This window comes from Pangasianodon hypophthalmus, chromosome 8, assembly GCF_027358585.1.
Source record: "Pangasianodon hypophthalmus isolate fPanHyp1 chromosome 8, fPanHyp1.pri, whole genome shotgun sequence".
NCBI lineage: Eukaryota > Metazoa > Chordata > Actinopteri > Siluriformes > Pangasiidae > Pangasianodon > Pangasianodon hypophthalmus.
Window position 1 is genome coordinate 19,366,302 of NC_069717.1, and position 27,119 is coordinate 19,393,420.

The 27,119-nt window shown below is 42.8% G+C and overlaps 1 protein-coding gene and 1 long non-coding RNA gene across 3 annotated transcripts; one reads left to right on the forward strand and one right to left on the reverse strand.

Moving 5' to 3' along the window:
• On the reverse strand, window positions 1-26,289 carry LOC128318717 (cyclin-dependent kinase 18-like). 2 transcript variants are annotated; one of them, XM_053236394.1, is made up of 11 exons: window positions 25,998-26,289; window positions 15,959-16,073; window positions 15,708-15,802; window positions 15,539-15,601; window positions 15,156-15,279; window positions 12,137-12,257; window positions 3,561-3,658; window positions 3,280-3,385; window positions 3,089-3,131; window positions 2,869-2,959; window positions 1-1,635 (listed from the first exon to the last, which is right to left on the reverse strand). In XM_053236394.1, the coding sequence occupies exons 1-11, from the start codon at window positions 26,208-26,210 to the stop codon at window positions 1,541-1,543; spliced, it is 1,164 nt and encodes a 387-aa protein (XP_053092369.1). In that variant the 5' UTR covers window positions 26,211-26,289; the 3' UTR covers window positions 1-1,540. The 2 variants fall into 2 exon arrangements, with proteins under 2 accessions (XP_053092369.1, XP_053092370.1); XM_053236395.1 differs by lacking the exon at window positions 25,998-26,289 and adding an exon at window positions 18,446-18,530.
• On the forward strand, window positions 24,822-27,119 carry LOC128318718 (uncharacterized). The gene is made up of 3 exons (XR_008302181.1): window positions 24,822-25,452; window positions 26,566-26,695; window positions 26,911-27,119. It is a non-coding gene; the product is annotated as an uncharacterized LOC128318718 (long non-coding RNA).

The following is a 27,119-nucleotide window of genomic DNA, read 5'->3' on the forward strand; positions in this document are numbered from 1 at the left end:
TTGTGTGTAGGAGAAGGAATTGTTTTAATTGTGAAACATAAGGCTAGATTTAAGTATACATATGAATTTTTGTTAATAATACCAAAAGCACAAAATTCTAGCCATACATAATTATCTGCACAAAAATGAACAAGAGATATGTTGGCATGCTGTGCTCATACTGTCTCTGACTTTTTACAAAAGAAAGTGTGTTTATGAACACCTGAAAGAGAATATTTTCTTAACTGTCTGAATCTTTAGATGTGGAAAAAGAAAAAGGACAGACTGACGAGTGTTAGCAAGGTACGGAAAGAGCAAACAGGACAATTAGGGGGTTTTGTCATTTACAATTACAAGGAACAAAGACAAAACACTGGGATGTGGTAGACAGGAGGAAAAGAGAGTGTTTAGTTACCAGAGTGGTATAATGAGTCAGCCAGTAGAGGGGGAAGAGGGGGCTGGATTCAACTTTGCTCCTTCTCTCTGGAAATATTCCAAACGCATTGGAGCCATCTTATGGGGCATTGCTTAAAGGGGGCATGGTTTTGGAAAAAGCAGAATGGATAGTGGGAAAAGACAAAGCCAAATAGTAAATACAAAAGTGAGAGAGACAGACAGAAAGACAGGAAAACATTGAGACAGGGTCTTTCACAGAAGACGACAGATGTACTCGTTTTGTCAGAAAAGCATGTCTATTGAAATCAAGTTGTGCAGACACTTCATCCAACATTTTTTAAGACTACACCACAATCCAGCTGTTTTTAACACACCCTTATGGAACAACACAGTCGAACTGATTTATATGCTCAATTTCCATTGAACTACGTACAGACTTAGATCACCTAAATTTCCTCAAAACTAATAATGACATTACATCCGCTGACATAGAGGAAGTTATTGTCTGCATAAAAGCCAGTATGAATGCAGCAAATAGAGCTGTACAATTAATTGTAATTTAATTCATATGGTTTAACTGTCCATTTAGTTGCATATACAAGCACAGTTCACAAGTAAATAGGCAGGATGCATACACACGTACACACACTTGCCAGTTTATTAGGTCCTACCTCTTAGTTACTCTGACTGACTATTATATTTGATTCACCTATTATATATGTCACTTTATAAGATTAAAGCCTCTGACTGTTGTGCACAGCTTGTCATGTACTTGAACGGAACGGGACAACCATAAGTCCACTGCAGGACAGATATTACTTGGCTAATGTGACATGGTAGTGTATGTGTGGCCTGTTTACAAATACTGGCAAATTTATTATACACATCTACTTCGTATAAGTACAGTTAAAGTAAGGCTCATTGTTTTCCATGCACAGTTGTGCCAGTTGTTCATGTGTCAGGGTCGGTTTCTGACTGCTGGTGGCTGGATATGCTTGATGGGTGGACTGTTTGAGCCCTGCAGTAACATGGGGTCTTTAAAAACCTTCAGCAATACTGCTGCATCTGTTGCAGTCATAGCAGTGGCACACACAGTACCAAGTCACTTCCATGTTAAGCAGTCCGTGTCAAGTGGTACAGCAAGGGTGGGGTTTATCTTTGCAAGCTACCGGCCTGACTCACCTGACTCTGAGTATGTTACTGTACGTTTTCCTGGGTCCTTCTGAAGTTGGATCTCCTTCACTGAGAAGATGGAGGCCGCTAGAGAGAAATTTCAGAGTCAACACCAACCTCAAAAACTTCCAAAAAAAAGCACATGAAAATTGTGGTATAATTTCCAAAGAAGGCCATGTTTCACCTGCTAAACTCTTGTACATGTTTGTATATAATGCAATATTATTAGCTTTAAGCTTCTGTTAGAATAAATGCCAGCTCTGTCGGTGCTTTGGACCACCTCCAAAATCTTTTATTTAGACCCATATATGCTAAAGAACATACTTTTTTTTTTTTTTCTTTTTAAACAGATTACACCTGATGGAGATATAATACCAGTGATATTATCCAGTGTAGCATCCATTTTAGATACAGTTTAAGTCTTCTCTACTACTCGTCCACACTTTTTAGTGTGTTGGTTTACAGTTTGGGATGCAACCAGTAACAAGAGACTAAGTGACCATTAAAAAGATTATCTGTGCATTGGAACGAGAGAGCCAAGTGATGCAAATATCTAAAGGAAAGGAAACTCATGAGTTATGACTGAGCAGACATGCAAATATTTTACTAAGACATCCTGAGAAAATAATAGTCCCACTCAGACATAAAATCCCAGATAAATGGTTTGGCTTTGAAAATGACAAAAAAAAAAAAATCTATATTTTGGAAAACAGACCATGGTGAGTATATAATTCAGTGCCCATATAAGGATCCGCATATCCTATACAGTAAGTCTGATATTTTAAAATTATTGGAATGTTTCAAGAATTGGAATGTTTCAGAAAGCAGCAACTGTATTCAAGCCTGCTTTATTTTAAATAAAAAAGTGCAACTGATGCAGTGTTTAGTCTATCTGAGCCACCCAGTGAATTCCTCTTGATGGAAAAAGATTTCAGTGGAAGTGAACAATTGTTATTAAATATTCTCAAACCGAAGCCCAGGTACCCTGAGTACTGCTGTGAGCAGAAACACATTTGCTCTGTCAAAGTAAAATGTAAGCCTCTAGCAATACTGTAAACAAGAGTTGGGATATGATACTTATGAAATCAAACCAGTAGATCTAACATCACAAATTTGTAGGCTGTTATGAGCACCATAGTAACTTTCATAAGTTGGTGCCGATGTCTGGTGGCATCACACCAGATGTTCCTATTAATTGTTGCCTTCCAAATTATAAATTGCAAACTTCTGAAAGGGATGTTAACATGCTGAAAATGATATTTAAAGTTTATGACAACAAAGAAGTCATATTCATTCAAATTTGTCGTATTTAGTCCTTACTGTCAGAAAGTTGCTGCACTTGCTCCCCCAAACTCTTGAAGTAGGGATGCCCGAGAGCTTCTTCTGCTGAGATACGCTGCCTTGCCGCAAACTACATAAACACACACACGTTTGCAATCAAACTTTCCTATTTAATTGCTCTGCTGTCACATAGCACCATGTGTCACCATTATTATTATTATTATCATTATTATTATTATTAAAGTTTGGACTTTCTGACCTGTAACAACTTCATAATTAAGTCATCACCATCACTGTCTATCCTGTGACACAAAGACACAAAGGTCATAAATCACAACAACATTATATACATGTACACAGACAAACGCACATGGATGTTCACACAAATATTTATGTATGTGATTTGACTACAAAAATTCACAAATCTCATTCATGCATGAAGACACACACCTGGGAGCATGATTGACAAGAGGTTCGGGGCGATATCGAGGGAAGTTATAGTTTCTGAACTCTTCACTGGTACTGACCCCTGGCCAGGACTCCTCAGTAGGAGTGCCTGGAGACACATTTTATTTATGCAAGCACACAGCCACAGACATACACACACACACAGACTAACATTAGCACATGTGGAGCTGTGTGATAAAGGATACTCAATAAAATTCAGTGCCCAATATAATGAACAGAAATTACTTGAAGCAGATGTACGTACAGATGCATGAACTTCTTACCGAGGATGCGAAATATGAGATGAAGTTCATCCTCTACTGTAGATCCAGGGAACAGAGGCCGTCCTGTTATCATCTCATAAAATATACAGCCAACCCCCCTATACACAACAATTAAAGGAACCTGAGTGACAGAAAGAGACAGTGCTTGATTTAGTGCATGGTTTTGTGTATTGTCTGTGTATTTACATTTGAGTTCATATTTCAGTTAAATTCGATTCAATTTTATTTGTATGTGATTTTAACAATGGACAGAAATATAAACATTCAGGATATCTATTTTAAATTTATGAATTTATCCCTAATCAGCAAGCCACAGGCGACAGTGGCAAGGAAAAACTCCCTGAGACGACATGAGGAAAAAACCTTGAGAGGAACCAGACTCAAAAGGGAAGCTATCCTCTTCTGTTGAATATGTTTGAAAAACAATTTATAAGCTTATAGTAGGAGGTTAAACCAGATGATACAATATGATTTTGTTTCTTAAGGCAACAATTTAATATTCGACAATTGCTAAGACACAATACAATATTGATTCTTGAGGCAAGAATGCGATTTTTGAGGATACCACTCAATCTGCTATGATTTGATTTAATATAATTTGATTTAGTAGCCTGTGATCAATTTGTGATCAAATTTGTTCTGAATCTGAGGTCTGAATCTGTTTATTGGTGAATGATATTAAAACTATATTAAAAGTATCTGAATTACAGGCAAATCACTTTGCTAAAATGTTTCCACCATGTCTTTACAGACAGACTGCGAGTGCCGTGCTACTACATGTATTTTATCAGTGATGCTGAAAATGCTCAGACATAACAGTCAGTTCCCTTTCGTTACTACACTCGTACTGTGTCGCTAGACGCTATGGGGAAAACTCCTTTTTTCTCCGATTACTGAAGCCTTTACAATCACGCAGTGAAACTGCACTACCATTGGACCGTGCAGTGCAATAAAGCGAACCAATGGCTCGGCAGCGGAACTTCACGCGCTTATGGCGAGGAAGCCCGCCAGGATGGGAGGAGCTATCTGGCTATATAAACGGGCATAGTGCCATAGGATCTCAGATCAATTCTCCTTCAGCGCCGAAGAATTTCTCTCCGCTGAGCTACGAGACTTGAAGCCGCTCGCCGTCGACATGCCTCAAACTGGACAAGAGCTACTCGTCTGCGCCGTCCCGCTGTTCCCGCCGAGCGTCGGCCGCCGTCAGCGTCCAGCGCAGATATCGGCTCGTCCCCTGCGGCCATCCGGCGAGTTAAAAGAGCAAAAGAGCATACCGCTAAAAGAGCAAAGCTCTAAAAGAACAAAGCGCAAAGAGCTTTTTTTCCTCTAAAAGAGCAAGCTGCGTTGCGATAATGCCGCGCCGTCATTGCAGCTCATGCAGAGCCGCTCTGCACACTGATGACGGCCACTCGGAGTGTGTTTCCTGCCTGGGAAGACCCCATGCGGAAGCCACTCTGACGGAGATGGAATGTTCACATTGTGTGAACGAGTCTCTCCTCTCTGCGCGCTCGGATCGCTTTCTTTTCTGAAAGCGACTCCACCCCTCACGCCCCCCCGTTTTCTTCCTCCCAGGGACCTGCAAGGAAAAAACAGCGGGGCAGAGAGGCTCATCGCCCGGCCGCAAGTGAGCTCACGCCGGGTCAGACCCTGCGTGGCTCGCTCTCGCCGTGCAGAGGGGAGTCTCCCATCCTCTTTGAGCGCCCGGACCAGCATCCCTCGGCCGACGCGAGCGACATGGTTTCGTTCAGTGCGATTGAGGACGAGCTGCTAGATGACAGCATGTCTTTAGCGGTGTCAGACGCTGAGGATATTTTAGGCTCTTCCCTCGATCCCGCCCCTCTGCTGTCTACGGATCCCAGCGTCACCAAGATGGGGATGGACGCCTAGCTCTTCTGAGTCCTCTCTAAAGTGGTGGAAGAGCTGGGTTTGGAGTGGTCCGCGCCGGAGGAGCCCACTCGGACGTCTGGACGAATGGTTCTTGCCGGGGTGCCGTCAGGCTCCTCGTCAGAGAGGCGTCTTTTTTTTTCCAGAGTTCGACGATGAGCTCACGAAGTCGTGGTGCGCTCCCTACTCGGCTCGCCTTCCGATTCTCCGGGTTCTCCCTCGGGGCTGTTTGGACCCGCTGTCGAAGGGTTTGCAGAGCGCTTTACTGCCGCACAGAAGTCGTCCCAAGCATTGCGACACTTCTTGCCGAAGCGCTCGAGCTCTGCGAGCGCCACCAGTCGCCCCAAGCCTGCTCCAGTGACACAGCCGGCTAGACCCGCGCCTGCACCTGCTCAGCCTGCCCAAAAGCCCGATCCTCTGCAGCGCTCCCGCTCAGCCAGACGCCACTCATTTTTGAGACGCCAAGGACCCCGGCCCAAGCTGAAGCAGGATCGGCCCAAGCTGATCCTGCGCCTCGGGCGTCAACCTGATCTGCCAGACAGGAAGAGGAGGGGGCAAAGTCTCGCCATCGCTGGACCACCCCCCAAACGATCTATGTTATGCCCCCAAGCACCCCGTTCTGTTCCGTGTGCCGGAGGCAGTGTGTTTGTAAATGCTGTTGTGGACACTGGGCCCGTTCTGAAAGCGCCCACACAAGCAGCTGCTGTCGTAACAACAAAAATAAAACACAAACATTTTCAGACAGAGAGCAAAATTCCTCTTCTGCTTATAACGAGTGTCAGGTTCCCTCACAGCAATCTGCCACTCGAACCTATCCAACCCCTCACCACACGGGCAGAGGCCTGGCAGGCCATCCCCGGAGTGTCAGATTGGGTTTTGGGGATTATAAAGCGAGGTTACTCACTCCAGTTCACTTGAAGACCCCCGCGATTCAGCGGTGTGGTTCCCACCTTAGTGCAGGGAAAGGACGCTCACGTCCTACGCGCCGAGGTGATGGCCCTACTGGCGAAGGGTGCCGTAGAAATGGTTGCGCCAGCATAGAGCGAGTCAGGATTTTACAGCCGCTACTTCCTTGTCCCCAAAAAGCGGCCGTTCAGGATGATTACTTTGAATCAGATTCTCTTGCAAATACGCCCAGCTGACTGGTTCTTTTCTCTGGATCTGAAAGACGCATACTTTCACATCCAGGTAGCCCCCCAGCACAGACGATTCTTGAGATTCGCCTTCGGGGGAGTGGCTTATCAATACACGGTCCTGCCCTTCGGACTGTCCCTGGCTCCTCGCACTTTTACGAAGTGCATAGATGCGGCTCTTTCTCCTCTGAGACAGAATGGAATCCGCATTCTGAATTACCGACTGGCTCATCTTAGCCCAGTCAGAGGCCAAGCTAGTGTCCCACAGATCCCTCCTCCTCAGCCACTTGGAGTGCCTAGGACTCAGGGTCAATTTCGCCAAGAACTCACTGTCTCCGAGCCAATGAACTTCGTTCCTGGGGGCAGTTTTCGATTCAGTCCATGTGAGGGCTGCAGTCGCACCAGAACGTGCGCTAGTCATACGGCAGCTCGCGGCCTCCTTCAAAATTGTAGCCCTTCACCCCCTAAAGATGTTTCAAAGGATGTTTCCAGAGCTATCTCAGCTGCTTACAGCAGCCCGTGGCCCATTCCCCTGAGGCGGGACCTCCTCTCTCAGGCGAACAGGACAATTTGGCACCAAAATTAAGTTGTGGGCGTTGCACCTTTGGGCTCTCGAAGGGAATCAGTAGATCTCCCTGAAAGTGTCCTAAACACTATTTCACAGACTAGAGCCCCGTCCATGAGACGCCTCTATGCCCTTAAATGGTCGGTCTTCTCTGCCTGGTGTGCAACCCGCGGCAAAGACCCTATTTTCTGCAACATATCTGTGATATTGTCCTTTCTACAAGAGCTGTTGGACAAGGGCCGCTCCCCTTCCACGCTGAAGGTCTATGTGGCAGCTATAGCAGCTTCCCATGCTCCTATAGCAGTACAGTCTGTGGGCCGGAACAACCTAGTTGTTCGTTTCCTGAGGGGTTCCAGGAGGCTCAATCCGCCCCGGCCCCCTACTGTCCCTGCGTGGGACTTACCCACGGTCCTGAGGGCCCTCAAGGGGTCTCCTTTCGAGCCACTACAGTCTGCGAACCTAAAAACCCTATCATTAAAGACCGCCCTGCTACTGGAGTTAGCATCGGTAAAATGAGTAGGTGACTTACAGGCGCTCTCGGTGAGTCCTGCCTGCCTCTAGTTTGGGCCTAACGACTCCAAGGTCGTCCTAAAGCCGAGCCATGGTTACGTTCCTAAGGTGCTCTACACCCCGTTTAGAGCACAGGTTATCTCTCTCTTGGTGCTTCCTCCGTCGGAGGAAGACAGAGAGTTGAACCTTCTCTGCCCTGTCAGGGCGCTGAGAATTTACATCGAGCGTTCTGCTCCATTTAGGCAGTCAGAACAACTCTTTGTGTGCTTTGGCGGCCGCGCCAAGGGGTCTCCGGTCACAAAGCAGAGAATTTCTCGATGGCTAGTTGACGCTATTGCACTAGCATACTCCTCCCTGGACCTCCAAAGCCCCATATGAGTGAGAGCCCATTCCATTCGGGGTGTGGCCTCGTCTTGGGCATAGTCTAGCGGGGTGTCCATGGCAGACATTTGTGCAGTGACCGGCTGGGCCTCGCCGTCCACGTTCGCCAGGTTCCATAGCCTGGACGTTCCGGCCTTGCAGGCTCGGATCCTTTCTGCATGAAGGGCACGCGCCTGTTATGACAGGCATATTCCTTGTGCGTTCTTGGCCCTTCTAAAAAGTGCTGAGATGACACAAGATTATTTTGGAACGGTTATCTTGTCTTTGGTGAGTTCAGCCCCCCTGCCTCCTGTGGGGTTCACCCTTCTTTACTGGTCCTTCTGAGCCTTATTGCTCAAGGCTGGTTCGTGCCTATCGTTCCACTTTCATGGCACGGCATGAATGTATTGGTTCCCCATAGCGTCTAGCGATGCAGTATGAGTGTAGTATAGAAAGGGAACGTACTCGGTTACTAACGTAACCTTGGTTCCCTGAGATACGGGAACAAGTACTGCGTTGCAGGCCGTGCCATAACGTTGCACAACTCAGAGTCGTCGCTTCAGTCGATTTGACCTGAGATCCTATAGCGCTATGCCCGTGTATATAGGCAGATGGCTCCGCTCATCCTGGCGGGCTTCCTAGCCATAGGCGCGTGCAGTTCCGCTGCCGAGCCATTGGTTCGCTTTGTTTCACTGTGTGATTGTAAAGGCTTCAGTCATCGGAGAAAAAGGAGTTTTCCCCATAGCGTCTAGTTATCACATCAGTTACATGGAACTGGTTTAGATTTTACACAACGGACACAGCGTAAGCAATGGCTGTTTGCAAAATTCAAACTTAAAGGCAAGATCTACACTTCAAGGAAACATGACGAACTTGTTTATTGATCTCAAAAGAAAGCACCCCAAGAGTACGCTGTCAGGTAAGAAGGCACGGGGAGTAAGAAGGCAAGTGTAACAGCACCTTAGCAGAAACAGCGCTGAAGTAACAAAGGTGTTTCAAAAAGGCACTACTTAGGAGAAAACAATTAAGTGCTGGGAAAGACATCACTAACATAGCATAACTAACATTTTATCTAGCCATGGATACACTGCAAAAAAAAAAAAAAAAGCTTGCTGAATTTATTTAACTCAAATGCATACATCAGTTGTATGTGATTAAATTGAGTTACATTAACACAATTTGTTTTTGTAAATCCAACGTGATTTGATCATTTAATTTCAAAGTCCTGAATACAATCAAAACCTGCATGTTCACCCAAGCTGAGGATCAAAACCTGGGTCGCTGTGCGCTGTACTATTATACCACATTTGTTTTCATTAATTTTAATTAATTCCATTTACGTTATGAAATCTCGTGAGGATCACATTAATACTACGTGAATTGATCACATTCACTCTATATTATTGAAACAAGTAATTAGAAACTTGTCTAAATAAAATTTAGTATAAGCAATTAAATTGCATTTTGATTATTGAACATTATTATGTAAACTATAGGTAATATATTCACTAAAATCTGACCGACTGCATATTCCTTTTTTTCCAGTGTATAATACCCATCAAAATGGTCAAAAATAAGGGTTTTAAATGACTTCTAAAAATAGCCCTCGTTATAACTTACCGAGTAGCAAATATTTTTCTGACACTGCCATTTTCTGCCATTTTATTGGCAGAAGTGCAATAAAAACCCTAACCCTAACCCAAAACAATGAAACACAAATCTCTTATTTTAAAAATATTAAATAAACTTGTAAACCAAGTGTGCTAATGTATTCAGTATTTTTAAAATATGTAAATCCTCACTCTTCTGCTAATCATCTTTCCATTTAGAAAGTTAAAAAAAGACATTAGTAGAGGTGATGTATATTTTTATTTAACATTTTTAAATATGCTATCCAAGCTTTATTGTTTTCACTGTAGCAATAACTGTTTAAGTGCCCTTTATTAAAATTTGTTTGAAAAGGTACTTGGGCCTAATTGGATTTTCTTTGAGTTTATGTTTCCCTGTAGAGCTATATCCATCAATAGGAAAATTAGTTTGGTTGCTCTAACCTAAAAATAGTCTTAAAAACCAACACGAAAAATAATCATGATCATATTGTGGATTGTGAGCCAGACTGGAAAAAATCCTGGTATGATTTTTTTTGTCAGATCTCACTCCCCTACTTGCTAGACTACTAAATGATTTACAAAGTTTAAAAATAGAATTATTTTTTAAATACCAGCTGGCTGTCTTTGTCAATAGTAATTGATTATAATCCATTATAATCGCTAATATTCGATTTATGATTGTTGCCTTGATTCAGTTCAGTCGCTGCCTTTTAAACTGACATATGATCCAGACTGTCTGATCCTTCCATCCCTAAGTCATAGCCATGGAGGTATTACAGATAAAATTTGTTACCAAGTCTAATTAGTTTGATTTTAAAGACTGCTGGGTTAATATTACAGTCGGGTCCGTAAGTGTTTGGGCAGTGACAAAATTTTTGTAATTTTGCCTCTGTAAACCATCACAATGGATTTGAAATGCAGCAATGAAGATGTGATTGAAGTGTACACATTTAGTGTTAATTCAAGGGGTTTAAGAAAAAATACTGCATTAACCATTTAGGAATTACAACCATTTTTTTTTTACATAGTCTCTCCATTTTCACAGGCACGAAAATAATTGGACAAACTAATAATTATAAATATAAGGATTATTTTTATACTTGAATGCAAATACTTCGCAGTCAATGACTGCCTGAAGTCTGGAACCCATGGATATCACCAAATGCTGAGTTTCCTCCCTTGAGATGCTTTGCCAGGCCTTTGCTGCAGCTGCCTTCAGCTTGTTTGTGGGTCCTTCAGTTTTGTCTTCAGTAAGTGAAAAGCATGCTCTTTTGGGTTGAGGTCAGGTGACTGACTCATTTAAGAATATTCTTTGCCTTTAGAAGCTCTTGGGGTTGATTCGCGATATGTTTTAGGTCATTATCCACATGTACTGTGAAACACCGTCCTATCAGTTTTGCAGCATTTGACTGAACCTGAGTAGAAAGTATAGCTCTATACACTTCAGAATTCATCCTGCTGCTTCTATCAGCAGTCACATCATCAGTAAACACCAGTAACCCAGTTCCACTGGCAGCCATACAAGCCCATGCCCCCACATGTTTGATAGATGATGTGGTATGCTTTAGAACATGAGCCATTCCTTTCCTTCTCCATACTTTTCTCTTCCCATCATTCTGATACACATTAATCTTGGTTTCATCTGTCCAAAGACTCTTGTTCCAGAACTGGGCAGGCTTTTTTAGATGTTTTCTAGCAAAGTCTAATCTGGCCTTTCTGTTCTTGAGTGTTACCAGTAGTTTGCATGTTGAGGTTAACCATCTGAATCTACATTCATGAAGGCGTCTCTTGATTGTAGACTTTGGCAATGATATGCCTACCTCCTCCAGAGTGTTCTTGACTTGGCTAGACATTGTGAAGGGGTTTTTCTTCACCAAGGAAAGAACCTTTTATCTCCTTAATTTGTCATGAAATAATGAGGAAAGAGGCCAGACCTGGCCATGAAACTGCTTATCAGTCAATTGTCCAATTACTTTTGAGCATATGAGAATGGAGGGACTCCGTAAAATATGGCTATAATTCCTAAACAGTTATTGCAATATTTTTAAAGCTGAAAGTTTATCCTTCAATCACATCTTGATTGCTTCATTTCAAATCTGTTGTGATAATGTACAGAGGCATAATTACAAAAATTGTGTTAGTGTCCAAATACTTATGGACCCGATTGTGTATAAAGGTGAAGCAGGAGCTGGAAAAATGTTGCACCTACAAACTCACAGACACATGCATCTCGCAAGCAAGAGTATAGACAGTACACCCTGTAATTTCAGTATAACTCAGGCCTCTCTAAATACATAAACACAGTTGTACCCTACACCCCACCCAGTGGCCCAAGGCCTCTAGATGCAGACATTGTTAGCTATAAATATAACCATCTGTAACCACCTGCTTTGGTTTATGACTCATTCTAAAATCCCTACTCTCACAGAAACAAGAAATTAAATGGAATAGGAGTTCTCTTCCACATTTTGCAGGAATCATTATGTGAGATGTGTGTCTGTGAAAATGTCTCACCACATGTCAATAGGAGTGGAGTACTCTGTTGATCCTAGTAACACGTCTGGCGGTCTGTACCAGAGTGTGACCACCTCATTAGAATATGTCTTAGTAGGTGCAGACTTGGCTCGAGCCAAACCTGCAACAATAGAATTCATGATATAGCTATGAAGCATTTATTGGAAATAAATAAATAATACTGGATAGCAATAAAAAGCATTTCTTAGAAATAAACAGCATTGGAAATAACAATATTCATCACAGATGTTTGTGCTTTGAACACATCCTAGAGGAAAGCAAGAAGTCTTGTGAAATTCAAGACTTTTAAAAGACACTGACACTTTAATATTATACAAACAAAAGTATTTTAAGGATGATGCCCAGCTGAAACACAGTACACAATATTTATACTTTCTCTAATGAACTCAAATATAGACAATACACTTTATCCTCTTAAGGTCTCTAAATATTGTTATGAATATCTGTAATTTATCTAAATCAAAAGCAATGTATGTAACTGTGGAAGCAAAAGATAACCAGCACAGAGCCGCATATGTGTGTGTGTGTGTGTGTGTGTGTGTATAGGAGGGAAAATAAAACCGCTGAAAAGGGAAAGTAAAAGACAGACTATAACACAGTAATACTTTAATACATCTTGCAGAAAATATAAATAATTAAATGTTATATAATTATGTCTTGTACACTCAGCATCCACTTTATTATGATCACTTGTACACCTGCACATTCATGCAGTTATCTAATCAGCCAATCATGTGGCAGCAGCACAATGCAAAACATTACGCAGATACAGGTCAAGAGCTTCAGTTAATGTTCACATCAAATATCAGAATGAAGAAACAATGTGATCTCTGTGACTTTGATCATGGCATGGATGTTGGTACCAGATGGGCTGATTTGAGTCTTTCAGAAACTGCTGATCTACTGAGATTTTCACACACACCAGCCTCTAGAGTTTACACACAATGGTGTGAAAAACAAACAAAAAAAAAACAAAATAAAAAAAAATTGAGTGAGCGACAGTTCTGTGTTGATAAGAGAGTTCAGAGGAAAATGGCCAGATTGTTTTGAGCTGCCAGGAAGGATATAATTACTCATTTATTCACTCATTTATTCACTCTTTACAACTGTGGTGAGCAGAAAAGCACCTCAGCATGCACAAAACATCAAACCTTGACGTGGATGGGCTACAACAGCAGAAGACCATACTGGATTCCACTCCTGTCAGCCAAGAACAGGAATCTGAGGCTATCATGGGAACAGGCTCACCCACTCTGGATAATTGAAGATTAGAAAGAAAAAAAAAATCACCTGGTCTTTTTCCAGTCTTCACCTATCCAGTTTGATAGTCCAGGATGATAGTCTCACATCCACCTCAAGGTTTGTTGTTTTGTGCATGCTGAGATGCTTTTCTGCTCACCACGGTTGTAAAGAGTGATTATTTGAGTTACTATATCCTTCCTGGCAGCTTGAACCAATCTGGCCGTTTTCCTCTGACCTCTCTTATCAACAGTTTTTTGCCCCATTCTGTGTAAACTCTTGATACTGTTGTGTGTAAAATTCCCAGATCAGCAGTTTCTGAAATACTCAAACCAGCACTTCTGGTAACAACAACCATGCCATGATCGGAGTTAAAGAGATCACACTTTTTCTTTATTCTGATGTTTGATGTGATTAGATAACTGCATGAATGTATGCATGTTCCTAATAAAGTGGACAGTGAGTGTATATAAAATGTGTGTATGTAATATAATCAGCAATAAATGTCACTAGATATCATGGAAACGTAGAATCATAGTGATATTGTATTACACAAGCTTAGATGATGTGCAGCTGTTGTGTGTTAGCTCGTATGTATGGAAAACTTTGTATTAATGAAATTTAAAGTTTCTCACAAAAACTGTGATGTGAATTGAGCTGACTTGGTATATAAAAAAAACCCAAATTAAAGTAATTTCTTATTAAACAATTAGTATTTATTATTATGAAAATTAATAGTTATATAAGATTTGCAGGCAAATAAAAGTCCTATTAAAATAAATAAAGTTTTTAGTATTAGAGTAGACTCTAAAGACTATAAAGCCATCCTATAACGCCATGCATTAGACATCTGTGTAATGGTTCGGCGCGGTGGAAACTCAGGTCAGTTTTAAAAGCATCTGCTGATCGCTGATTCAGCACTGGCACTTTGGCAGCAAAAAATGGTTATGTGAGGTAGTAGATCGATAACTGCAGGAAACTGCAACCTGAGGTTTCACAATCACTTGTCAATTTTTAAAAAAATGCATTTGTCTAAAAAAAAAAATGTGCGTGTGTGGGGAAATTACTAATCTCAGTCAGTCTATCTAAAACTTTGGGGGAATTTATTTTGGTCTTTTTCTTCAAATTTCTTCTTCAGTCTTCAACTGTCCAGTTTCTGTGAATCTGTGCCCATGATAGCCTCAGATTCTTGTTTTTGGCTGACAGGAGTAGAACCTGATGTGGTCTTCTGCTCTTGTAGCCCAGTAGTTTTGAGATGCATTCTGAGATGCTTTTCTGCTCACCACAGGTGTAAATAGTGATTATTTGAGTTAATATAGACTTCCTGTCAGCTCAAACCAGTCTTGTCATTCTCCTCTGATCTCTCTCATCAACTAGATGTTTCAGCCTGCAGACCCTCCACAAACGGGATGTTTTTTGTTTTGCGCACCATTCTGGGTAAACTCTAGAGACCGTTTCGTGTGTAATTCCAGGAAATGAGTAGTTTCTGAAATACTCAAACCAGCCCATCTGGTACCAACATCCATGCCATGGTTAAAGTCACAAAGATCACCCATTCTGATGTTTGATGTGAACATTAACTGAAGCTCCTGACCTGTATCTGCATGATCTTTTGCACTGTGCTGCTGCCACATGATTGGCTGATTAGATAGCTGGATGAATGTGCAGGTGTTCCTAATAATGTGGATGGTGAGTGTATGTGTATGTGAATGTGTATTTATTCATGTGTGTTCTGGCACTGTCAGAAGTGTTTACTCACCGAAATCGGCGAGTTTGAGCTCTCCCCTGTCATTAATGAGCAGATTCTGGGGTTTCAAGTCTCTGTGTAGAACCTTGCGGCGATGGCAATATGCTAGTCCTCGCAACAGCTGAAAGAGGAAGATCTGAAGAGCAGATATCAGGATGGGGTAAGAAGAAGAATCCACTGGTGGTAAATGTAAACCTTTTTTCAAGTTTTTCCTTTTCTTTCATATTTCAGATTGATATTGTTATGGCAATTTGGTTCTGATCTAAGCAAAGTTCCAGCACTCTTAATATCTGATAAACCTTTCTTCCAATATTCGTTAACTTTTGACCAATAAGACAGAGAAAACTCTGCACTACAAATTACCTGACATTGTTTAGAATTATGCATAGACTTACTTTGACATTATGAACACACATGATGCTCCCGCAGTCATCCATGTACTGCTTTAGATCCCTCTCCTTAATATTTATCAGGAAAAAAACAAGCATGTTAGAAAAGCACTCACACTAACCCACAAACATTAATGACAGATACATAGACGTTTACCTAATCTCATCTACCCACCAGGTACTCAAAGACCAGTGTTAGGCACTTGTCCGTGTGGATGATGTCATGAAGAGTGACAATATTCGCATGTTTTAAATCCTTCAAGAGGGATACTAAATTGTAAGACGAAGAGAAGACAAAGGCAAAAAATATTAAGAAAAAATAATCATTATTTCTTTATTTCATACATTTGTATAACTGCCTTTATTCTTCAATCAGTATTAAAGGTTTGTATGAGGGTGAATGTTGTGAACATGCTGAAGTATTACCTTCACGAATAGCAGTGCATGGTGCACCCTCTTCATGCTCCAGCCGAATCTCCTTCAGAGCCACCAGATTATCAGTCAGCTTACTGCGCCCCTTATACACTGTTGCGTAGGTTCCCTATGAGGAGGATGGGATAGAGTTCATCAAGAATACATCCTGAACCTGGAAACCATCACTTCTTGTGACTGCATGTTTGGATATATTTATGGACTCCCATTTGGTCTATGGCACATTTAATTTGAATAAATATTGGACTTCAAATGAAGATTAGGATTATACCTTAATCTTATAAAGTGGTTGTTCAGGACCCATCTGTAACCACTTAGTTTGTTAACCATACAGTACTTATACCACAGCGCTGCTGATTTCTCCATTCTGACTGGTCAGAAGGTGCTGATGAATTTTCGATAACAGCACAATTATGACATTTTCAGCTGCATGGAAAATCAGCTGTATGTTAACCTGTTCTCACACGTTATCATTTCTTCAACAACAACTCATTCACAACAACTTGTATGGCGGAAGCTCACATAACTTAAGCCTTGGAAAAAACCCTCAGTTATTTGAGTTAGTTTTGGAGTTTAATATATTATTTTAATATTATTTATTGTAATTCTACATTTTTCTTGTATTTTACTTTAGAATGTTACTTTGCACTCTTTGAGTTATTCTCAACTATAGAGACCTTTTTTTTGAAAGGCGGCTTGCCGGAAGAGCCCAGAGCTCGCGCCTGCACGGAGATCGCGTTTTACACTTAGATCGTGCATAGATGGAGACGGGTCACGGAGTCACGGAGTCACGGAGCTGAATTAGATAATTAAGGACACTCTCAAGTTAACTTAGGCATCCAGTCACTCTTTGTTGTTTCATTTTTGCAGTATTTTTGTATTTTTATTGTTTGGCACCTGGCTGGAAGGGAGAACAAGCTAGTCACGTATATTTATGCATTTGTGTATGTATATATATATATATATATATATATATATATATATATATATATATATATATATATATACACATATATATATAGCATATCTTGCTTTACGATTCTTTTATGTGTTTGTTTATTTATTTATTTATTTTATATGTTGTGATAAATGTTAGTATTATTTCCATTGTTTCTTTTCATTTATATGAATGAGAATTTTTAACGAATCCCAATATTGTTTATCTGTTCTAGCTCTTACGGTTTTGTGAGTTAAACAGGACAATAAATGAAGATAGAAAGGCAGTACAACATCAGTTAATGAGCTCAATCCTTTATTTCTCCAACTGGGCTGCTACAGTAAGAGCTTGTTCCCAAAGATTCCATTTGCTGATGTAAAGAATGACAGAACAAGGAACCGAGTTGTGCAGAGAAACAGATTATGAGATAGATGAAGCACGTCGCTCCAAACGCGAACGAATTCCAACAGAAAAGATGCTTGCATACCAAAAGGAGGAGTAACAAAGGTCAGAGAGAAGGCTTATGCACATATATGAGCGATGGAAAGCTGAGGCTCGAAAGGCAAGAGAGCAGCTGAAAACAGACATTCCTGAGAGTCAACTTGCAACACTTGTAGACACACTGGAAAGAGAAAGAGACAATGTAATGAATGCATACTCAAGGATTCGAAGTTGTGTCACTCCACCCACTGATATAAGAAGACACATTGATGCGTGTGATGCTGTGACAAAGGACATTGTGATGATTGCTTATGAGAGGATCTCAGGTGTCGATGGAGACTTCGAAAGTGTCGACGGTGAAATAGTAAAGGGGCGTCTCTGCGAATTGCTTGACCGAGATTATGCTCGCTCCATCTACGGTTCTACAGTCTCACATATCAGCTCTAAGCCGAGTACACCCATGAGTCAACCTTCACTGAACTCCATGCTGATGGCTAAACGCATAGAGGCAGCCGCAGAGCTTGCCGCAAAGGAAGCAGAATATGAAGCGGTAATGAAGGAAAACAATCAAAGAAAAAAAATACAACTTCTAGAAGAGAAGCAAAGGAGAGAACTTGATGCTCAAAGAAGTGGGCTGGAAAGATTACAAGTGGAAAACAAGGTAAGAGCAGCCAGAGCGTGACTAGACGTGTATGACAAGGAAGAAATCATTCATTTTGCTCACCAGGATGATAAGCTGCCTAGTTCCGGCGCCGGCGCGAGCTGGCTGCTGGCTGCAACAGCTCTTACACCTTTCGTCTTTTTTTCTAACTTTTACTTAGTTAAACTCTCTCTTTTTATGTTAATTTTTTGTTTAATAGCTGCACTGCGTAATCCTACCACCTTTTTTTCGGTTTCACTTTGTTTTAGACACTTATTGATAATTACAATGTGCGTCGGGACCCGAGCGTCTATTGTTTACACTAGGGAACAGCTGATCGCGCTGCGGAGCGCGCACGTGTCTATATCGGACAAACATGTGATTCCCGCGGAGCTGCTTCGGAAGACTCGCCGAGGACGCCGAGCGGGAAGAAAACTCCGGGAGAAGAAGAGACGCTACAGACCTGTTCTCCCCTCCGTCATCATGGGAAACGTGAGATCTCTTCTCAATAAAACTGACGAACTGGCGGCGCTGACTCGGCATCAGCGGGAATACAGAGAGTGTAGCGTCATTGTGTTCACGGAGACCTGGTTAACCCCTCACATACCGGACTCCGCCGTCATATTGGATTATTTTCATCTCCTGAGGGCGGACAGGACGAAGGACAGTGGTAAGAGGAAGGGAGGAGGTCTTGCTGTGTTTGTCAATGAGAGATGGTGCAAACCAGGACATTGTTCAGTGAAAATGGAACTGTGCAGCAAGGACATTGAACTGTTAGCTGTTAGCATGAGGCCATTCTACTTGCCACGGGAGTTCTCGCATGTTATTGCGATAGCTGCGTATGTGCCCCCCTCTGCTAAGGCGGACATTGCCTGCGATACACTGCTCTCTGTTACCAACAGGCTGCAGACACAACACCCACAGGCCCTCTTCCTCATCTCTGGAGACTTTAACCATGCACCACCCTCCTCTGTGTTACCAACACTCACACAATATGTCACATGTCACACAAGAGACAATAAAACATTGGACTTATTTTATGCCAACACCATGGAGGCATATTCTGCATCCCCCCGTCCCCCCTTGGCAGAGCTGACCACAATATTGTCTATCTACAGCCTGTGTATAAACCTGTTGTACACAGGCACCCTGTGGAGTCCCGTGTGGTGAAGAGGTGGTCCACTGAGAGCGAGGAGGCTCTGAGGGACTGCTTTAACACCACTGTGTGGGCTGAGCTCTTTGACCCACATGGGGAGGACATCAATGCCATCACAGACACCATAACAGGCTATATCAACTTCTGTGTTGAAAACACTGTGCCCTCCAAAACGGTACGGTGTTTTGCTAACAACAAACCGTGGATTACCCCTGACATCAAAGCTCTCCTGAAGGAGAAGAAGAGAGCTTTCAGGTCAGGGGACAAGGAGGAACTCAGGGCTGTACAAAAGGAGCTGAAAAAGAAGATCAGGGAGGGCAAGGCCAGCTACAAGAGGAAGATGGAGGAGCAGCTGAAGCAGCAAAACATCAGTGGGGTGTGGAGGAGCCTAAAGACCATCTCAGGCTTCAAAGCACCCCACTCCCAGGTTGTGGGGGACCTGCAGTGGGTCAATGACTTGAACCATCACTTCAACCGGTTTGACCAGTCACCCACTACTCCCCCCATGCAGCTGCACCACACCTCGTCAACGGGACAATGCCCCCCTCCCCCAGCTCCTCACACCTCTGGCTCACTCCACACCACCCCCTACGGCCCCATAGACTCATTCACCCCCTCAGCCCACCCCTGTCTTTCACACCTGGCCAGGTGAGGAAAGAGCTGAGGAGGATCAAAGCAAGGAAGGCAGCTGGACCTGACGGTATCGGTTCCAGGCTCCTGAAATCCTGCGCAGAGGAACTGTGTGGGATTATGGGGCAAGTCTTCAACATGAGCCTCAAGCTGAGGGTGGTACCACAGCTATGGAAGACCTCCTGTGTGGTACCAGTGCCCAAAACACCGCACGCTAGAGACCTCAGCAGCTTTAGGCAGGTGGCTCTCACATCACATCTGATGAAGACACTGGAGAGACTGGTCCTGGGCCACCTATGCTCTGAGGTGAGCTCAGCGATGGACCCGCTGCAGTTCGCCTACCGACCCGGGATTGGAGTGGAGGACGCTGTGATCTTCCTTCTGCACCGTGCTCTAACTCACCTGGAGAAGCCCGGCAGCGCTGTGAGGATTTTATTCTGTGACTTCTCCAGCGCATTCAACACAATTCAGCCATTGCTTTTGAGGGACAAGCTGGAATGGGCTGGAGTGGACTCACATCTGGCGGAGTGGGTCCTGGACTATCTCACAGATAGGCCCCAGTTTGTGAGAGCTAGGGACTGCGTATCAGACACCCTGACCTGCAGTGTGGGTGTCCCCCAGGGCACGGTGCTCGCACCCTTCCTTTTCACCCTCTACACTGCAGACTTCAGATACAACACGGACAGCTGTGTCCTGCTCAAGTTCTCTGACGACTCAGCCATCGTCGGCCTGATCAGTGACGACGATGACGCAGAGTACAGAAGACTGGTGCAGGACTTTGTGGACTGGTGTCGGCCAAATCACCTCCTCATCAACGCGGGAAAGACCAAGGAGATGGTGGTGGATTTCCGCAGACACCGGTCTGCCCCCTCACTGGTGAACATCCAGGGAATGGACATTGAGAGAGTGGACTCTTATAAGTACCTGGGTGTTCACCTAAACCACAAACTGGACTGGACTCACAACACAGACGCACTGTACAGGAAGGGTCAGAGCAGGCTCTACCTCCTGAGGAGACTGCGGTCCTTTGGTGTGCAGGGGGCGCTCCTAAAGACTTTTTATGACTCTGTGGTGGCATCAGCCATCCTGTATGGTGTGGTCTGTTGGAGCAGCAGCATCACTGAGAGGGAGAGGAAAAAGCTGGACAAGGTCATCAAGAGGTCCAGCTCTGTCCTGGGCTGTCCTCTGGACTCAGTGCGGGAGGTTGGTGACAGACGGGTCCTGACAAAACTGACATCTATGCTGGACCATGAGTCCCACCCCCTGCGGGACGTCCTGTCAGCACTGGAGAGCAGCTTCAGTGACAGACTGCTCCATCCTCAGTGTATAAAGGAGAGATTTCGTCGGTCTTTCCTTCCTGCTGCTGTAAGACTTTATAATGAACACTGCTGATTTATTTATTTATAAACTCTCAGTGCAGTATTTACACTCACATTTATGTGCAATATCAGTGTGCAATATTTTAATGTGCAATACCGTCACACTACTGGCAAGCTACACTATTCTCAACCAACCTGTACTTATGTGTATATACCCCTCTCCTTTTTTTGTTTTGTATTAGGATTTTTGCTTTTAGCACTATTTAAGCCATTTATGTACAGAATAGTTTTTTAATCTACCTTGTTCTTGTGTGCATACTCTTTCTGTACTGTACCCCTGCTGTTCTTGTGTGCATACTCTTTCTGTACTGTACCCCTGCTGTTGCTAAATGCAATTTCCCCACTGCGGGACAAATAAAGGAATATCTTAATCTTAATAAGCACCCCTATACAAGAAACTGCGTATCCATCATCAATTAGACCAACACCCAATGACAGCGCATCACTGCCACCTCCCAAGGCTGATGTGTCTTACCTTGTGCAGGCCATCCAAGACAGCATAATGCTAACCAGCCTTCCTATGCCAGAGTCCACAGTCTTCACTGGTGACCCCATTCATTTTATTGAGTGGAGAACATCATTCCAACTATCTCCCCAGCAGATAAGTTACATTACTTGAAGAAGTATGTCACGGGTGCTGCTCGTAAAACTCTGGAAGGCATCTTTTGCAGAAATGACGAGGAAGCCTACAAGGATGCATGGAAAAGACTTCATTCATTATACAAAGAGCATTTCAAGAAAAACTGGCCCAGAATCCAGTCCAACGATGCTGAAGAACTCAGAAATTTCTCAGATTTCCTGAATGTATGTAAAGACGCTATGCGTCATGTGAAGGAACTGGAGATACTGAATGACTATGACGAGAACAGGAAACTCGTCAGCAAACTTCCTGACTGGGCAGCCGCCCGTTGGAATCGTCAAACTACACAAATGAGACTCAAGATTTCCCAACCTTCCATAATTTTGCTGCCTTCATGTCAGTTGAGGCAGAGGTAGCCTGCAACCCAGTGACTTCCTTCTGTGCTCTTCACACTTCAGAAGCTAGTAAGGAGAAACATAACCCCAAGGTTAGTAAGAACAAAGCCAGTGTCTTCCATACGAAGATTGTCACCAAATATGAGAACTTGAGACCTGTTGGTAAAGTCACAAACCCATGCTTGCTTTGTCAAAGCAGTGAACATCAAATTCATGGTTGTTCTAAATTCTTGGCACAGTCACTTGAAGAGCACAGACAGTTCATCAAGGACACTAAGCTGCGCTATGGTTGTTTGAAGCTTGGTCACAGTGCCAGAGATTGCCGTTACAGACGTACATGTAATACTTGCAAGGGTAGACATCCGACCTGCTTACATGATGATAGCTTCAGAAAGGTGAAGTCCTCCCCTGTTCAAAGCCGAGACAATGCAAACGAGAAAGTTGTGACAACATCTTTGAATGTAGAATCTGGATGTACATGTGCTAACACCTCGATGATAGCACCAGTGTGGTTGTCTTCACAAAGTGACCCAGTTTCTGAGCAACTCGTCTACGCTCTGCCAGACACACAAAGCGACACTGTCTCCATTGATTATTCAGTAAGTCAAAGTATGAAGGTAGACTCATGCCCAGTCACTCTTAGGCTCACTACTATGGTTGGAAGAGATTCACTGATATCAAGTGAAAGAGTCTCAGGTCTTAGAGTTAGAGGCCTTAATTCCACAGTAGTTCTGAACCTTCCTCCTGCATACACCAAGGAATGTATCCCTGTGCATTGTGCCCACATCCCTACCAGTGAGACTGCCAGGCGCTGGAAACATCTTACAACTCCAGCTGACAGAATTCTATTAATAGGATATAATTGTTCCAGAGCTCTGGCACCCAGAGAAGTGATTCTTGGAGCAGATAACGAGCCTTACGCTGTTCGCACAGATCTTGGATGGAGTATTGTGGGTCCTACACTGATGCACCATGAGTTACACAGTGGAGTCAGCATGCGTCACAGAGTATCAATTAAGGAGTTTCCCTCTGTAACGCCTGCAGATGTCATCAAAGTGCTGGAGTCAGATTTCAAACATACCAATCAAAACACAAAGGCTGTGTCTCAAGAGGACATAATGTTTTTGAATAAACTAAGCAAAAAACATCAAAATGAACAAAGACAGTCACTTGGAAATGCCCCTTCCCTTCAAGCAGAGACCTTATCTTCCAGATAACAAGCTTCTTGCTGTCATGAGACTTCAACACCTCAAACGGAGAATAGTGAAGGACAAGTAGTATAAAGAACATTACACAAAGTTCCTGGAAGAGGTGATAGGAAATGGTGATGCAGAACAAGTCTCTGATGAAGGAAAGGAAGGAGAAAAGTGGTACATCCCTCACCACAGAGTATATCATGCAAAGAAGCCAGGAAAATTCTGTGTGGTTTTCGACTGCTCTGTCAAATACAAGGGAACCAGCTTAAACGACCATCTACTTACAGGCCCTGACCTGACGAACAATCTAACTGGCATTCTTTGGCACTTCAGACAATATCCTGTAGCCCTGATGTGTGATATTGAGAGGCTGTTCCACCAGTTCCACGTCAGCGAAGCAGATCGCAACTACTTGCGATTTCTATGGTGGGGAAACAAAGATTTCAACTCCTAGCCTCAAACCTTCCACACGAGAGTACATCTGGTGCATCATCGTCCCCCGGATGTGCTAACTATGGGCTAAAGCATCTCACAAGAGAAAGTGAGCAACTCTACCCCCTGGACTCACAATTCATTATGCATGACTTCTACATGGATGATGGAGTTTCCAGCGTGGAAAGCACAGAGAAGGCCATCCAGTTGGCTCGAGAGTCTCGTCAGCTTTGTGGGCTGGGAGGATTAAGGCTGCATAAGTTTGTGTCCAACGACAAGGCAGTTTTGCACAGCATTCCACCCTCTGAGCGTGCTGTAGACATCGTAGCAGTTGACCTTTCCCTTGCTGATCAGCCATTGGAAAGAGCCTTGGGCATTTATTGGCAAGTGGAACATGACAATTTCAGATTTCGTGTCAACCTTAAGAATCAGCCAGCAACCCGTAGGGGCATACTATCTACTGTGGCCTCGTTGTTTGATCCTTTAGGGTTTCTTGCGCCATTCTTGCTTAAAGGAAAGGCTGTTCTTCAGGAAATGTGCAGAAATGGTATGGGTTGGGATGATCCCTTACCTGATGTAACCTGATCAGCACTGGAAGGCTGATCTTGTCAACCTGGAAAGGATCAAGGTTCCTCGTTGTATTGTCCCTGTGGGGTTTGGCAGAATCAAAAGGAGAGAGATTCATCACTTCTCAGATGCTAGTACAAGAGGATATGGCCAGTGCTCATACCATAGGCTCACAAACGAGCAAGGTGACGTCTATTGTGCTCTACTCATGGCAAAATCTAGAGTAGCCCCACTCAAGGTAACAACAATTCCTCGGTTAGAGTTGACTCCTGCGGTTGTGTCAGTTGCAGTAAATGATGTGTTAAAGGAAGAAATGGATCTTACAGATGCAGAGGCATATTTCTGGACTGACTCTCAAGTAGTGTTACATCAGCAACGAAGCCCGCCGCTTCCACACGTTCACTGCAAATAGAATTCAGAGAATTCATCGCAGCACAGCTCCTCAACAGTGGCGATATATTCCCTCAGACAAGAATCCAGTTGACCATGCGTCACCAGGTCTGAGTGTTGACGGTCTTGTCACTTCCAATTGGTTTACTGGACCAAAGGTTTTATGGGAAAGGCACATACCTCTCTCTGTGGATGTTAACGCACAACTTCTGATCAGAGACCTAGAGGTCAAGAAGGCTAAATCTCTTGATGCAATGCAAAAAATCATGCAGATACAGGTCAAGAGCTTCAGTTATTGTTCACATCAAACATCAGAATTGGGAAAAAGTGTGATCTCTGTGACTTTAACTGTGGCATGATTGTTGGTACCAGAAGGACTGGTTTGAGTATTTCAGAAACTACTCCTGGAATCTCCTGGAATTTTCACACACAACAGTCTCTAGAGTTTACACAGAATGGTGCAAAAAACACTGAGTGAGCGACATGTCTGTGGGTGAAAACACCTTGTTGATAAGAGGGATCAGAGGAGAATGACCAGACTGGTCCTCTGATCCCTCTATCAGGAAGTCTATAGTAACTCAAATAAGCACTCTTTACCACCATGGAGAGCAGAAAAGCATCTCAGAACACACCACACATCAATCCTTTAGGTGGATGGGCTACAACAGACCACATCAGGTTCTACTCCTGTCAGCCAAGAACAAGAATCTCCAAAATGGACAGTTGAAGACTGGAAAAAGACCAGGTAATTTTTTTTTTAATCTTCAACTGTCCAGTTTGGGTGAGTCTGTACGATGTACTGTGACGATGTACGATGTACAAGCCTGGCCAACTTCCACCCAACTGCTTTGACTTGAATTAACATTTTAGCCTGAACACCTTCCTCTACTGACTCACTAACGCTACTGCTTTACATTTTAACAAAATGTAAAACCTTCTTGTGTGTGTGTGTGCAGTTCAAAGCTTGCTTTGAAACTTTATGTTCAAGGCCTAATGCGAAAAAAAAAAGATTCAAGTGTTGCTTGATATACACAAGCCTTTACAAATTAACAATTTATGGACTTATTTAAGCAAAAACTTAATATCAGTTGATTAAAAAGATTAAAACAGGCCTGTGCTGCAACACATCTACTAAACGTGGTATTTAACAGGCGAGTTAAATCCGAGGTCTTTGAGCAGGAAAATTAAAAAACATTGAGGAACAACTTATTAAAAAAAAATAAAATGGTTAATCTGTGCTAATAGTTGGATTTTACAATACTAGGAGTGCTCTCTAAGTAATTGGCTTACCAGTGAAGCTCGCCGTAGCCTCCGACTCAAGGGTTTATCGAAGGGAGGACTGTTCATAGCAAATTTTTCCAAATAGCGATAGACGCTTATTAATGTCCTACAGAGGAAGAAAGAACATGAGAGTGACTGGGTAAGAGGAGTCAAGTTATACACACATTTAAAATCAATAAATCTTAAGAAATAAAAAATAAGACATGGGGATGGAAAAAACATCACTAAGTATTAATTTCATGGCAGAAAGCACAAAATGCTTATCCTGCACTGCATAAATACACGAATGCACATGTGATATAATGTACCAATGAGCTCAAATGATGTACATACACAGCGAAAACTCAATACACTGTGGATTTAACTTCTCCCCAGTTCACCATCTCCTGCTAACTTTAATTTTTTTACTATTATTATTGTTGGTGGATTCCCACCTAATCTGTAAAACTAAACAACTTCCTAGCACAGTTTACAGAGAACACAGTTATACATTGTGTTACATGTATTAAAAATACTAAATATTTTTCCAGTGAAAATTTTTTATAAATTACCATTTTGGTAATTTTCTTTCTTTCAGTAACGTGTAACCCAAAGGGAAGAGGAGACAAAATGACACCGCTAATGGATAGCAATTTTAAATGAAACAGCTCATCAGCAAAAAAGGCAACACAGGCATTAAACTCTGCTGTTAATGCCCTAAGTATAAGGTGAAAACAGATGCATCTCCATTTATATTGCTTTCTGTTCGTATACATTTTTTCACTGATCTTTATCAGGCAATTTTGCAATTTATGTTTGTATCCGTGTGTGTGTGTTTGTGTGTGCGCATGTGTGCAAGAGAGAGAGAAAGAGCTTATATTATGGATAGTTATGTAGATGGTACGTCTGCTGTTCCAGATGATTGTGTATTATCTCATTGCAGATACGCCATGAGTGGTTGTTACGCATTCGCACTCGGACAGGACTCTGCACCTCATCAGATGAAGTCCCTGATGCCTGATCACTCTCTCCATCAGACCCCATTTTCACATTTTCATGAACTATGCCTTAAGACACACACAAAATCACTATGACCGTAAATCACTAAATCTTAGTACACCTAAAATCCTAATGGAAGCGGTTTGTAACAAA

Bases quoted from the DNA above. Each gene is read 5' to 3' on its own strand.
- LOC128318717 (XM_053236394.1), bottom strand. From the start codon at position 26,210: ATGTTTTTTCCATCCCCATGTCTTATTTTTTATTTCTTAAGATTTATT. The intron at 15,803-15,958 runs GTAATACTTCAG...CTTACAATTTAG, and splicing joins ATGCACTGCTATTCGTGAAG to TATCCCTCTTGAAGGATTTA. The intron at 3,132-3,279 runs GTGTGTGTCTTC...TTTGTGTCACAG, and splicing joins CTTGTCAATCATGCTCCCAG to GATAGACAGTGATGGTGATG.